This window comes from Schistocerca americana, chromosome 1 (genome assembly GCF_021461395.2).
Source record: "Schistocerca americana isolate TAMUIC-IGC-003095 chromosome 1, iqSchAmer2.1, whole genome shotgun sequence".
Lineage (NCBI taxonomy): Eukaryota > Metazoa > Arthropoda > Insecta > Orthoptera > Acrididae > Schistocerca > Schistocerca americana.
Window position 1 is genome coordinate 566,987,140 of NC_060119.1, and position 15,009 is coordinate 567,002,148.

The 15,009-nt window shown below is 40.5% G+C and overlaps 1 protein-coding gene across 1 annotated transcript in view; it reads right to left on the reverse strand.

Annotated features, from left to right (window-relative positions):
* Positions 1 to 628: 628 nt before the first annotated feature.
* The window catches only part of LOC124577761 (sodium channel protein Nach-like), a 193,071-nt gene continuing 178,690 nt past the window's right edge, over positions 629 to 15,009 (reverse strand). The window contains exon 14 of the mRNA XM_047131226.1: positions 629 to 697. Within this exon, the coding sequence (XP_046987182.1) occupies positions 629 to 697 (69 nt within the window). The remainder of the gene's footprint in view (positions 698 to 15,009) is intronic.

Below are 15,009 nucleotides of genomic sequence, written 5' to 3' on the forward strand. Positions count from 1 at the left end.
TGTTGTGTGATGTGTATTAATCTCTACTTGTCTGTCCAGATTTCACAGCAGATAAACTACCTAATATGTTGTTACAGTTTTAAATCCTTTCTCATACCGTTTTTTATTGGGTCTTTTTGTAGGCTAAGAGTTGGGAATTTTATAGGTGTGTTACATTCTTAATGTCTTCATGTTCAGTGTATCATATAAATCGGCCTTCCATCTTTAACTTAAAGGGAGTATCAATGCTCTATCCTGATAATGTTAAATTTAACATAGTTGTAGCCCATTTCTTTAGGAACTATCCAAGGCAATAAAACTTTGAAAGGATGTAGTGAAATATCTTACACATTCACCGATTTCTTAGCACATATCTCACTTTGTTAGGGATCAAGACATGAATGTAATGTAGGTCTTAAAAATTTAGGTAAGTCTTAAAAAATGTTTTTATGATCAAAGAATGAGTGCTATCTGTACCAGTGTAGATCCACATAAATAAAATATCACCACCAATAAGAGGTAAAAATTACAGAACATTAGTTCGAATAGCGTCTGAGATAATAGGAAACACTTGCAAAAACCTAGTTTATCAGAAATTGCACTTGAAAGTTGAAGTAAAGGAAAACTCACTATTGAATGAAGTGACAGCCTAAGCCTCTCCAGCCTTCGAATCTTTCTCTTTCTGGGGATCTTGCTGCTGCTGCTGCTGCTGCTGCTGCTGTTGTATTTTTTAACAAAGTTTCTGCCTTGAGGACTCACTGACTATCCATTTCTTGAAGGATTGCCTCTGTATTGTGGCCAGACTTAAAATTTCTTCAGAACCTTTATTCTGCTTGCATTCATCACTGAAGGAGATCACAGCACTATTGACACCAATATTCACTCTTTTAAAGCCCACAAATACACTTTTGTACACCCTGGTCCATTTTACATTGTTGACTCATTTACAGTTTGAGGTTTTCCTGCAAGGCATTTCTTCAGAAGATCTGGATGCCCTAGATCTCTGTGTGCTGGGTTTACTACTGCTCTAACAGCTTCAGGGATGGCATTTCAATGGATATACTAAGTTCCTGTTGCCTCAGCTCTAAAGTATTACACGAGTCAATTGAACACAATTTGTGTAGCGGTTTCTCATCACTTAACTTTGCCCAGACAGCATTTCTCATTCCTTACAGGTTGTCTGTATTCTTTCTAATGGCTTGGCCAAAGTATTCACTTTTATGTCAGTCAGACATCATCTAAACAGTCTTGCCTCCTTCAACCTTTTTGCTAGAAATCCTCTGCCTGATTTTATGCAGTCAGGTATCCATTCATTTATGCACAGGACACATATTCTAACTTTTGTGGTGTTACATCGTCATAGGGCCTGCTGTCAATTATTGATTCGGATGAGCTGGAATCACCATCACAATGAATTCAGCATAGCAAACCCCATGTTGTTCTTGACAGTGCTGAAAGATCTTCACTGATGAGAAACTTCCATACCTTCACTGGATCCCTCATATGTTTTTTGGCAGTTATGATCATGCAGTTGTTTCTTTTCGTTATTAGTACCAACTTTTGTGCATCTACGGCAATGTTTCAACAGTACTTAAACATCAAGCATCTGCCCCTTATCAATACTTACAGCAGCTGCGCTAGATTGTTTAGCTTCATGGTCCATTTTCTTCCACAGTCCATCAAATGCTATTCAGATGTTGTTGTTACCATTATTTCCGTCAACTACTTTTACTGTTGCAGATTTGAGTCTTTGCTATTACTTCTACCACCATTTCCCCCAAAAGTATCTGTGTACCTTGAAACATTAGTAACTGACCATGACAGATTCATAAGAGCACACAGTTTTTCCAGCCCAAGAGTCTTTACTGATGCATCTCAGCTCATAGAAATATCTGATGTTCGTCTCGGAAAGGATACTATTCTACATTCTTCAGAGGTCCAGAATTCTTTCTTACTCTCTCATCTCGAACAAGATACTTCCAAACTAAGAACTAAACTATTTCTTTTGAAGACATTTTTAGAAATTATCCTCTCTCCATCACACAGATTACAGCATTCAATTTCATTGAACATTGTGGTCATTCACTACTGTTAACAGGCTGCTTCTTCAAAGCACTTGATGTAAAGCATTTCATTCAGTGTTGCCTGCCCTAACCACATTCTCTGAATGTGGGGTTACAAAAGGACATGATCTTTAGAATCCATTTAAAGGATTTCTTCTCCTCCCAATTATTCCCATTGGAGGAGTCATATTAAAGAGAGAGACACAGTTCAATTAGCAACACGTTCAAATATACACAACGAAAGGTGTAAAGCGAGTTACAAAAATTGGTTGTTACTATGCATTATACCACAAACAGGAAGTGGTATCAGAGCAACCAATGTAGCCAATCTAGACAGCAAGTGGTTTACTATAAATCAATGTAAATCACAGTCTTCAGGACCAAACAGCTCCTGAGATAACTTGTTGCAACTGTGAAAGTGCTCATCGAAACTGTAGAAATTACTTAATTACTTAATTTTAAAATAAATTAAAAGTACATAGTTATCTAAAATGTACAGAACATACACAAAATTAGAGAGAACTTCAAATAACAATTTTCCATAAAAAAATTAAAATCAAAGTTATACACTCGCACCACCTTTTACAGTTACCTTAAAAGTTGACAAATGTTACAGACAAATTTAATTTCTAGTTTTCAAAACCTTTAAAATCATATGTAATTTCAAAACTATTTATTTTAAGCCATGATAGGTTCCCAGAGAGAGTTTGTTGAGAGATGGATGCAGGCATCACGATTTCAATACACTTTACTTACATGCTCGGTAACATGTTGAATATTCCTAAGCACTCAGAATAATCAAAGACTTGCTTACACAGCCCTGCAAAAATCTTACACTGAAGAGAAGGCCAAAAACGACTAGCTTAGAACATCATAATTCTGTAATATGGACTTGTAATCCAAACACGATTACAAACATTGAACTTCTCCGATCCTGTAGGAGATGTGGAGAAAGTACACCTATGAACGACCAGGAACACAAAACCCTGACAATGTTCTTCACGAGGGGCTTTACAGCAAAGAAGAAAATGTAATAAAATATTAAACATGAAACGTCTGTGAACTTCAAGGCGTATTATGTTGCGTAGGTAATAAATGAAATTGCTTGTCGACCCATACAAATATTTTGTACAGTGAAATTTTACCGTATTGTAGCTAAATTTCCAGTTTTGATTTGTATCATTTCTATGTATACAAATAGGCCACTACTGCCTTTCAACGTTAGTTGTTCATTGTGAGAACTGATACTAATTATTTGATACTCCCTGTGACTGAAAACGTAATTATCTTTCATCAGGTACATGAAACAAATGTTGGCAAAATACTTAACTTGAAGATAAAGCTGCCATGAATGTGGGTTTAGTTTTTTAATGTATGAGCTGGCAAAATTTCGAAAAACGGGGTCTCATGAACTGCTGTTAAAATTAAGAAAAATTTTTTCTAGTCAACATGTATCTGTTCTGAAATGTATTGTTCCGTACGCTATGTTGTAATTTAGAAATTTTCTATGTTGTGATTTAGAAATTCTCATATAGAAGAAAATGGGCTGAATGTAGTTGTTACATTTAATGTTTAATAAGTCTCTCTCTCTCTCTCTCTCTCTCTCTCTCTCTCTCTCTCTCTCTCTCTCTCTCTGTCACACACACACACACACACACACACACACACACACACACACACACATTCACTTGTAATCTATTTTAGGCCTGTAAAAGCCGTGTAATTGATGAGGTGATGATTTATGGAACATAGTTATTTCTTATTTAGTTTATTTTCAGAAAATACGTATTAACTGTTTTGTACAGACATATAGTTTTATAATAAAGGTGTAAATAAATTGTTGAAGTTTTAATTGAACCAAGTATAAAAACTAATTACCTTTTGTCATTCCTTCGTCATTTTATGTGACTGCAGTAACTGCCATTAATGGAGAAATCCGTTTCCCTAAATCCATTCAGCGTTATTAACAAATCTGTGTGTGACCCTAAACTTAATCAAAAGCTGCTTCACCTAGTGACACAGATACTATGCTTGCGGAGCAATGGTGATTTTTTTTTTTTTTTTTTTTTTTTTTTTTTTTTTTTTTTTTTTTTTTTTTTTTTTTTTTTTTTTTTTTTTTTTTTTGAAGATTATGGTGCCAGTCTCACCAGAAACAGTTCTTCGGGAAGAGTACTAGCTGAGATGAAACAGATTTTCTGAATGTATTCATCAAAATACTTTCATATAATCCGTCTTCCCAGAAAATTATTGCCTTTTAATTTTCACTCCACTCATGTTGAATACCATATACCTAAACACCAGCAGTTCCACAGAAATTGTTTTTCCCCAGACAGTAATGCTACAATAGGTCGACATTGTGATTAATCTACCCTCAAAGTATTTGTAGAAATTTGTTTTGCAATCTAATCCATAGGCCTGCATGGAACAGCGAAGAACAAGGTCTCTTCCTTTGATTGAACATAATGTGTAAAATTCTTGCAGGTTCATTTATTTTTTTATTTTTTTTTATTTTTTTTTTTTTTATACACCATCTGACGAAAAAGAATTGGTCAGTGTGTCCCTACGCACCAATACGACTTCGCGAACGAACCCAAACCCCTTCCCCTCTCAACTGGAATCGTGCACTGATGGATGGGGACGGTGGTATACGGCCATTGCATCTTCTTCTGAAGCAAGCTGGCTCACAACGATTGTAACTGGTCCTTGGAACGCTGGATACTGGTACTGAGACAGTGTTGGCATGCGACCTGATCCCACCCGTGTTCTGTTGGTGGCAAATCTGGGGGTGTTGCTGGCCAGAGGAGTACTATAGCATGATGCCTACAGTTTGCACACATTTTCTATGTGTGGATGAACATTGTTCCTTGACAAATGCCAGCACAATATACTCGCATGAGAGTTATCATAATAGAACGCATTGTGCACCTGGCATAGTGTAAGCCATCAGAGTTAACTTAATCACTGCAAGCCTTGACCCGAACTTGTAACCGACACCGCCCCACGCTGTGACGCGAGGAGTAACACTGCTGTGTCCCCCAAGACATTGGAAGAATGGTCGCCGCCATACTGGCTGACGATGGTCATTCTGGGTAGAGCAGAACCGCCATTTACCACTGAACGCAAAACGATGCCATTCATAATCAGTACATGCTACCTGGTCATTGCATCACTCCAACATTAGCCGATTTGGTTCTGCGGTTTAACAGAAACCTGTACAAGGGACGGTTATTCCATAGTCTGGTTGCTGTTAGTCTGTCCAATAGTGCAGCGTGAGACAATGTTGCAGGGAGTACGCTGCTTCACAGATGGCAGGTGCAGATGTGAAGCAGTTAAGATGTGCTTGGCGTGCAATACAGCGTGTGGTCGACTGGAAGCTAGAAGAGAATGCCTGCCTTCACAATCCCGTGCAATGCAACATTGGGTAACTGTCTGCATTTGAATGCCCCAGAAATCAGGATATTGTCCGATTAGAATAACCTGCCTAATGGAGATCCACAATGAGACCCCTTTCAAACTGTCAGATCCTGATAACGCTGTCTCAAACGAGTCTGCAGCATCTCTGTGTACTTAATTGATCACTGAGTACTCGACATTGTTCGCAGTTATTATGTATCATGCCAGGCCTGGGACCCTATTCTGTATCGTTCACACCGATCGGTGTTGTCAGTTATCCTCGGTAGTGGCGTCATTTTCTGTTCTCTATCTGAAGTTGCTATTGTGCAAGCTTCTGAGACCAGTTACCGATCGGTCCTACCGATTTTCCGACAACTGTATGGAGATATGGTTAGGTTTCGGTATGGTCACTCGTTCGATTCGGTGTGATTTGTTTATAGTTAGGATTTGTTATGTTAGAACTATTGAGAGGTTTTAGTTTCGGATTTAGTGATAATTTTTTACTGAATAATCACTAGGAAGCATCAGAGTGCATAGTGAGTTCACAGTGTGTGTGTGTGTGTGTGTGTTTGTGTGTTTGTGTGTTTGTGTGTTTGTGTGTTTGTGTGTTTGTGTGTTTGTGTGTTTGTGTGTTTGTGTGTTTGTGTGTTTGTGTGTTTGTGTGTTTGTGTGTTTGTGTGTTTGTGTGTTTGTGTGTTTGTGTGTTTGTGTGTGTGTGTGTGGTCAGACAGGAATCTAAGAGCGCAACTTAAATTACTGCAAATAAAACTAGCAGCAATCATCTCTATTCTCCTGCTTCTCACAAATATTTATCTGCGATTTAATCCTTAACAACATTAGACAGAGATGAAAAAATCCCATCATAATATTTTTAGACTGTATGCTCCCAGAGATCCAAAAGATGAAGTAGCCTCCTTTCCTAAATGTGGTCTCACAGTCGCGTTCTCGCTTCCCGAACACTGGGTCCCGTGCTCAATTCCCTGAGGGGTCAGGGATTTTCACCTGCCTCGATATGACTGGGTGTTTGTGTTGTCCTCATCATTTCATCATCATTCATGAAAGCAGCGAGACTGGACTGAGCAAAAGATTGGGAGTTTGTACGGGCGCTGATAACTGCGCAGTTGAGCTTCCCACAAACCAAACGTCTTCGTCATCATCATCATCATCATCATCATCATCATCATCTGCTGAAGTTCGTCGTAGTTTATAAAATGCATTTGATGAATCAAAATGTTTCGTATATGGTGATACAATAATCATCTTGTGGTGCAGTTCTTCTTGTTGTCTCCGTGCTTACTAAGAAAATGGGATGAGAAGTTCCGCCTTGTGCAAGACACCTTTTTTCTTTTGTTTCACCCATACATGTTTCAGCACTTTTGTGCTATCGTCAGTGGGTTCTATTTTTATTTTTAACTGTAAATTTGTTGTTAACATATTAACATTTGTGTCGTTTACAACATTAAGTAAAAGTTGCATTTATAACTTAATTGGCGAAAAGTGGGTGTAATCATAAGTAACATACCTTACATGATGTTATTGTCCGTTTATTTTGGTAGCTGTTCTGCTACACAATATACAACTTGTCATCTGCAAACAGCAAAACGTAATTTATTTTCTGTTTGTTATGCATTTACGAACGGAAATAAGACTATATCACGTTTTCTTTCTCGTCCTCTGAGCTGTCACGATGTGGTGTCATAGGCGCAGAGTAGCTGTTTCCTCATGACATTCCTCCCTCCCCCCTCTCCCCCCACCCCCCCAAAAAAAACAGATGTAGAGTGGCGGTGACAGGTCTCGGAATCTTTTACAAAGTCTGTGTTCTCTGCCAGTGCAGGAAGATCTGGCTGGGATGGGGTCCATTTCCATGGGGCTGACTGGAATGGTCTGCGATCTGTAACCCCGGGTGCAACATCCTCCAGTAAAGCCGCAGATCGTGGTGTCCTCATTGGTGGACCCCTGTTGCTTGTGAGTCTGTAACAGATACCTGTGTTAGGGTGTCCGGCTGTAGAGCTGGGCTATGGCAGAGGTGTACTTGGTTTATATTTTTGGCATTGGATATCATCTATGAGTTGCACTTCCACGATGGCTCAAGCTAGGAGGTGGGTGACTTTTGCTGGCAACCAATGGCTGTATCCTCGTGAAAAAGCAAGGGCCCACATCAGGACTTAGAGGCAACCTGTGGAGTTCGCTGCAAGTGAGGTGCGTTTCCTCTACCTAGGATGAAGGATGGAGAGCTCGGAGCAGTGAGGGCAGCCACAGAGGTGTCGTCTTGTGGTGTACAGTGACAAGGTTACTGCCTCTTCTAGTGGGTGACACAGCTTCACAAGGTGTGTTTTTAAAGTATGGAAAAATCTTCCCACTAACCCATTAAAACTGGGTGAAATGGTGCAGTGTGACGAAAGAAAAGCCATTTTACTTGCAAAAAGCCAAAGTGAATTGAGGAGCATTGTCTGCGACAATGGACTCTGGCAGCTCTCAGAAGCATCTTTGTCAGCGATTGGATTTTTCCCTGTGCCGGTGTCTCCTGCTAGTCTTGGAAGCACATCTGGAACTCATTTTTCGTTGTGGTTTTCGGCTCCTTCAGCAACTGCGTTATTACATAATCAATGGTGGCAAAACGTCAGTTCATGGTTCAGTTCAGCCTCGGAAATAAATTTAAAGAAAAAAAACCTTGCTTGGGGCTATGTCCAGCGCTTACAGTGGTTAAGGTTACTTAACGGTTTAGCCGGCCGCGGTGGTCGTGCGGTTATAGGCGCTCCAGTCCGGAGCCGTGCTGCTGCTACGGTCGCAGGTTCGAATCCTGCCTCGGGCATGGATGTGTGTGATGTCCTTAGGTTAGTTAGGTATAATTAGTTCTAAGTTCTAGGGGACTGATGACCACAGCAGTTGAGTCCCATAGTGCTCAGAGCCATTTGAACCATTTTTTGTACTTAACGGTTTTGTTGTTTGCCAAAAGATCACGAACAAGCATTGACGTGCGAGTGGAAACATTGTCATGCAATTTCCACGAGTGGTTTTGCCACAATTCCGTTTGTTTTCAGTAGATTGCTTCAAGCAAACGGCACATGATTTCCAGATAGTATTCGTTATTGACCGTGTAACCATAAGGCAGGAACTGATGATGCACTGTCCCACTGTAATCGAAGAAAACAGTGGAATAACCTTCACATGTGATCCAACTTGCGTAATTTTTTTCGGTCTTGGATTTTCAGGCGGTTTCCATTGGGGTGAATGGGTCTTGGTTTCGACGTCATACCGCTATACCCGTGTTTCGTCACCTGATACAGTTTTTAAAGCTATGATGGATCCTTGATGATTTCATTCATCCGTTCGAGCGACATCTACGCGACTTCCTTTTTGGTAGAAATTCTACAATTTCTAAACAAACTTTACTGCCACACGTTGCATACCCAAAACATCCGAGAAAATTGCTCGCAAGAGCCAAAGGATCTGCCGACATCATAAGCAACTTTCTAATGGTGATTCCCCGATTGTTCAGAACAATTTTCATTGCTGATTCCTCATTGCCGACATTAAGTGACCTGCTAGGGCGTCCAGGGCGATCGTCGTCTTCAACGTTCTTCGACACTCCTTGTTACGTTCATGCCACTAGTAAACTCTTGCATTATTCATAGTAGATTCGCCAAAAGCCGCAATCAACATTTCGAATGCGATACTGCAACGTCATTCCATTTTTCAAACAAAACTTAATGCAAATTGTTTGATCCATATTAAGGTAAAAATATAGCCAAGCACTCGAAAATATGCATAACCTTTTTGACTGCCAATAATAAACTAAATATTGAAAACAGCTGAAAATGCAAACATACATCAGGAACCTGTGTGTCAATAACATAAAAAAATGAGAAAATCGGACTATGAAGCACACGAAATTAAAAAATTCCCATTGCTTTTTGATCACACCTCGTATGTACGAAGTTACCGTGACATCCGGCCATTCCTTACTGGGTGCTTACCTTTTTTTTGTCAGACGGTGTATATTTTGGAAACCTATGATCACTGTCGCTTATGTTAAGATTAATCAACGTTTCCACATTAAGTTTTCAAATGGTTCAAATGGTTCTGAGCACTATCGGACTTAACATCTGAGGTCATCAGTCCCCTAGAACTTAGAACTACTTAAACCTAACCAACCTAAGGACATCACACACATCCATGCCCGAGGCAGAATTCGAACCTGCGACCGTAGTGGTCGCTCGGTTCCAGACTGTAGCGCCTAGAACCACTCTGGCCGGCCCTTAAGTTCTCCTTCCTCCCCTGTTTATCTCGGCATCTCTCAAATAGGTCGAATCCGTATAATGTTTCAATTCATTCGTCAATAATATCATCTATCGATCGAGGTGGCGCAGAGGTAAGACACCAACTTGTATTCGAGAAGACAGCGGTTTAAATCCTCGTCCAGCCAAGCAGATTCAGGTTTTCGTCGATTTCTTAAAAACTATGAAGGCGAATGACGGTATACTTCTTTTGAAACTGAAAATCCGAGCTTGTGTTCAGTCCTCGATGACATTTTCATCGACGCGACGTTAAACCTTAATCAACTTTCCTTTAATAATATCGACTATTCATCGTTTCTCTTCGTTTTGGATTGTGAGTGAATTGTTTAACGCTTTTCGAACTCTACAGAGTAATATTTGTGTCGTGCAGTATCAGATTTATGTAGAATTTGCATCTGTATCGCAATAGCCTGTATGATGATCCCCTAACGATGCAACAGACACTACCACGACAGCCTGTCAAGTTGTTTTGATCTTTGGAAATAAAGAAAGAAAAAGGTTGGGCAGTTTGAGATCGAAAGACTGGAGGAGCTCAACAGCTTTGGAGACCTGGTTCCATCAGAAACTGGTTAGTGCAACTTTTGTCAATTCCAACTTCCTTTTCCTCGAAGAGTTTGGCCAGTGTTCCAATCTCCACTGCGACGTCTCATGTTCGAAATTCTTCTAAAAGAAATCACATTCATTCATTACTGATATGGAGAATTGGCAGTACATATTTTTTTGTTGGTCGTTTCGGAATAATTGCGATACACGACATCCTCCGCCAGAATCTTGAACCAAAATGGCGTAAATGTTGGCCGGCGGCCTGATCCCACAAGAACCCTAATTTTCATTAGTTCTGCATGTTGAAGGTTTAGCTGAGTGGCTTCCGTTTTCCATTACTTGTACACTGCTTTCTTCCTCACAAAAAATTTTGTACTGTATGTAAGGAATGTATCTGTTGCAGCTTTTTGCAGCTCAAACTCAGATAAATCAAGCTCAACAAATCTTGATAGTACGCATCCGCCCGAAATTTCTTTGTTCCGTTTTTCGCAACACTACAAATTGAGAACCTCACTCATTACAAACTATGCAGTCATTTAGTTTACGAACGTCGAAATTTGTACTACGAAACAACCATTCCTAACCTGAAGATGAATGGTTCAAATGGCTCTGAGCACTGTGGTACTTAACTTCTGAGGTCATCAGTCCCCTAGAACTTAGAACTACTTAAACCTAAGGACATCACACACATCCATGCCCAATGCAGGATTCGAACCTGCGACCGCAGCGGTCGCGCGGTTCCAGACTGTACCGCCTAGAACCGTGCGGCCACCCCGGCCGGCGGTGAGGAATGGGAAGCGTACATCTCCCTTAAATCACTGTGTGATGCAAATCTCATTTTTTGCCGCTCGTCATGTATACAAAAAAAGAAACTTCGAAGGCTGTCACAAGATTTGAAATGCAGAACTGATAATATTCATGACTGGTATCCCGCATTGACGAACAAATACTGTTTGAGAGGTCTCTATTTAAAGCGGTTTTTCTAAGACGACGAATTTGCCCTTACAATGGAGTGAGAATAGAGCTAGAGTTTCACATACGCAAAAAACTCGCTTGAGAGACAAAGAAATGCACCGAGACTGAAACCGACGCTTCTGTACAAACTGACTACTAGTTGGAAATAAGCTAAGGAGGAGACGATAATCGCATTCTTCAATTGTAGAATTTCAAGAACTAAACTCCATACGTCATCTTGCTGAGTGAAACCTGCCAATTCCAAAGTTCAAATCGCTAGCGCAGGAACGACCATCTATAGTTTTCTCTTTGACACAGTTTGTTAAAATGTTGGATGATTGTCTTCCTATGGTGCCAGAGGAAACGCGTGGAAATTGTTAAGAGCCATACTTCCGAATATCCTACGTAGAAGCCACGTGCGTCTAATAGCTGTCATACTACACGTGTTCTATAGTGTTGGGGAATAAATTCAGTGAACTGGTAGCTAAGGAGGGGAGGCGTGATTATTGGTCTATTTGTGGAATGAAATGTCGAGACATTAACTGGAGTAAAGCTTTGTGTCAAGCAGCGAAGAAGAAAATACATACAGGGACGTGGAATGCATGAAAGACCCTAGGACGAGCGCTTGAACGGTCTTACTCTGCATACGTTATGTAAATGTGCAACTGAGGAACCAAATTAGCGTGCTAGGAGTCTCCAGACAGAACACTGTATTCACAGCTCAACACACTAACATTCTTGTGATGTGTTGTCGTTTGACACATTCGCAGAAGAAACTGCAGATATGTCTCACATCAATACCACGAAGATATCAACAAGCGAACTTCGACGTCGCAAGAACTTTGAGAGACCGCTTCAAAGACGGATGATTGCTGAATAGTAACACATGCACTTGATAAGATTAGAACAGCCTGAGAATAACAATTAACAGATGCACACTGTTATGACACAATCTCTATCGTCGTTCCGTATCTGAAATCATGCCTCAACACATTTTAGCCTGTCGAAGCAGAGAGAGAGAGAGAGAGAGAGAGAGAGAGAGAGAGAGAGATATATGTCACGGTATTCAGCGCTCCCTGTAGTGCCATTCTGTACTATTAGCCGTCATGTGTTGTGAAGACTGTGGTTGATTTAAAGGCGACAGTACATGTGCGACCTTGTGAAATAGCGCCTGCCGAATTTCTTTTCGAAATCATGCCTTCCGTTTCCACTGCACGCTCAGAAGTAATGAAACTATAAAGGTTTTTTATTCTATATGCGTACTGTTGAAAAATATTATATTAGTGGTTTTGTACATTTCTCTTTCACACCAGCGCGGACTTACACATTTCTTAATTTTACGTGGAAATGTGAATTTATTTTACCATGGGTTTCCGTCGAAAAACAAGCTCCTGGCGAAAAGATGTGTTAATACGACGAGGAGAGAGAGACTGGTTTTCAATAATAACACTTGAATTTTTTCCTCACATTTTAAATCTGTGTTATGTATGAAGTGGATGACAAAAGGTGATTATATACCAATTCCGTGTCTGGTATTTTCGATACTCCAAATGATCTGCAAAAAAAGTAATGTACAGAGGCGGCCACCCACAGAAAGTGTATCAAACAAACCGAGTTGGCAGCACACTACCTGCTGAATGAGGTAATGTTTCCTTGCCCCGTCCAACACAATTTTTGTTTCGAAGTTGAATTCAGTGGTGCACACAAATGAAATTATCGCAAAACTTTTTGCAGAACATTCGTCTCTGAAACCTTTGTCATTCTTCGAAAGTTTTGCATAGAAAAGAGCATACTAAAACACACGAAGATTGGTTCTCAAACTAAATTTTCCAAACCGATTCTTCTGCTCATAAATTATAAGTTACTGAACGCATGGTTTTGTAGTATTTATACGAAAGCTACTGACACCCTCAAGAGAAGTTGTACACGGTGGTTATAACTAAACTTTCGCTGTTTAAGCTAGTGTAGATGGAAAACTATTTACAAGATAGTTACCCAACTTTATAGGAATGATGTTCAGACAGTGCGATCCAGGATTTGGGTTAGTGGCAGTGTCACGACTAGCATTAAGGCACTGGCACGGAGACATAGCGTTGAAACACGAGTAGCAGTGTGCACTGCAGTTGCAGTCAGCAAGTGTCTACATAATGAGAGGTGGGCTTTACTCGTAAAGCTGTTCTATCAGAACAACAGCAGTATTGCTGCTGCTCTTCTCGATTATGTATACATTAAAGATATAAGGATAGATCCTCTTGTCGCGCTGGGGTTGAACATGACGCGGAAGTTCGAACGAACTGGTGATTTGGGAATGCGCCACAGACTGTTGAAGTTACTATTGCCTTGGGTGATAATGCTGGACGCAATGTGTAGTCTTCAAGTTTTTAAACTTCACATGCAGAAGGGCGTAACACTGAACAACTTTTGTAACCTGGAACGTAAACATTGTACGCAAGTAAAAAATGTTACCATCCTAAGTGCAAACAAAAATATTTCTTTCAATGGTTTATTCGTTACTTTTCTTCGTGTCCTTACAAATGTTTCCACAAAGTTTCACTGTCTCAGCCGGCCGGAGTGGCCGAGCGGTTCTAGGCGCTACAGTCTGGAACCGCGCGACCGCTATGGTCGCAGGTTCGAATCCCGCCTCGGGCATGGATGTGCGTGATGTCGTTAGGTTTAAGTAGTTCTAAGTTCTAGGGGACTGATGACCTCAGAAGTTAAGTCCCATAGTGTTCAGAGCCATTTGAACCTTCCCCCCCCCCCCCCCCCCCCACTGTCTCACGATCACTTATTTTTCATGAGAGCCCTCTCAAGTAGCCTAAGTTTAATTAGAACCACCTTGTATATAAAGTATTAGTGTGGTGTACTCGGAGGTAATATTTTTTCTGGCTAGAAGTGTTAAACGTTAACAGTTAAAAGTTATTTCGTTATTTCCTTATGTACTAAATGTACTACGTCCCATTCTTTTGTCTTCACAAAACATGATTGAGTGTTTTTGTTCAGTTTGCTTCACTCTGTTTGTGGTGTTGGCTCTGAGGTATTATATGTATCTGATACGGAATATGGCGAACAGAGTAAACATTTTGGACTGTATCGGGTGAATAATAACTTAAGTATGACACAAATTAATGCCTGCTCGTGTATTGCATTCCATTTGTGTTAATTCTAGCCCTCCCGCCAGACGTTGTTCTTTACATTTACAGCTTTGAGAGAACACGGCTGCCTAGCATGCGTTTTCGTGAAATTGGGTTATTGGTGTCAGTTCTACCGATAGTGTATAAGTCCTGCAGATGACAGGAAAGTGTCTTTCATCATACATTCTGTGACAAGCTGATTCTGCCTGAGGTATTAACAGTTACGGATAGCGGCAGAGCAAATGTAGAGGTCAACCCGGTTAGCCCTGAAGCCCACGCCCAGCTCTTGGAGTCCAATCATTTAAGCGACATGTGAAGATACTCGTTTCCTCATCCCATAGTCTCTCAGATCTAGCGTTGTTGAATGGACTGGACGCCATTGATTTTCTTATTTCACATTTGCATTGCTTTGACGAAAATCTAATTGCTTGTTACGACACAATAGGAGCCGTCTTCCAATACGGCAGTTTTGTGCTACTCCGTTGTAACTACACGGAAGACATAAAAACATGGAACAAATTATTAAGGAAAGGAACTGAGATACCTACCTACCTACCTACCTACCTACCTACCTACCTACCTACCTACCTACCTATCTACTTACGAGTAACTATCAGAGGTATAATGTTGGCTGCAAGCATCGCGCCA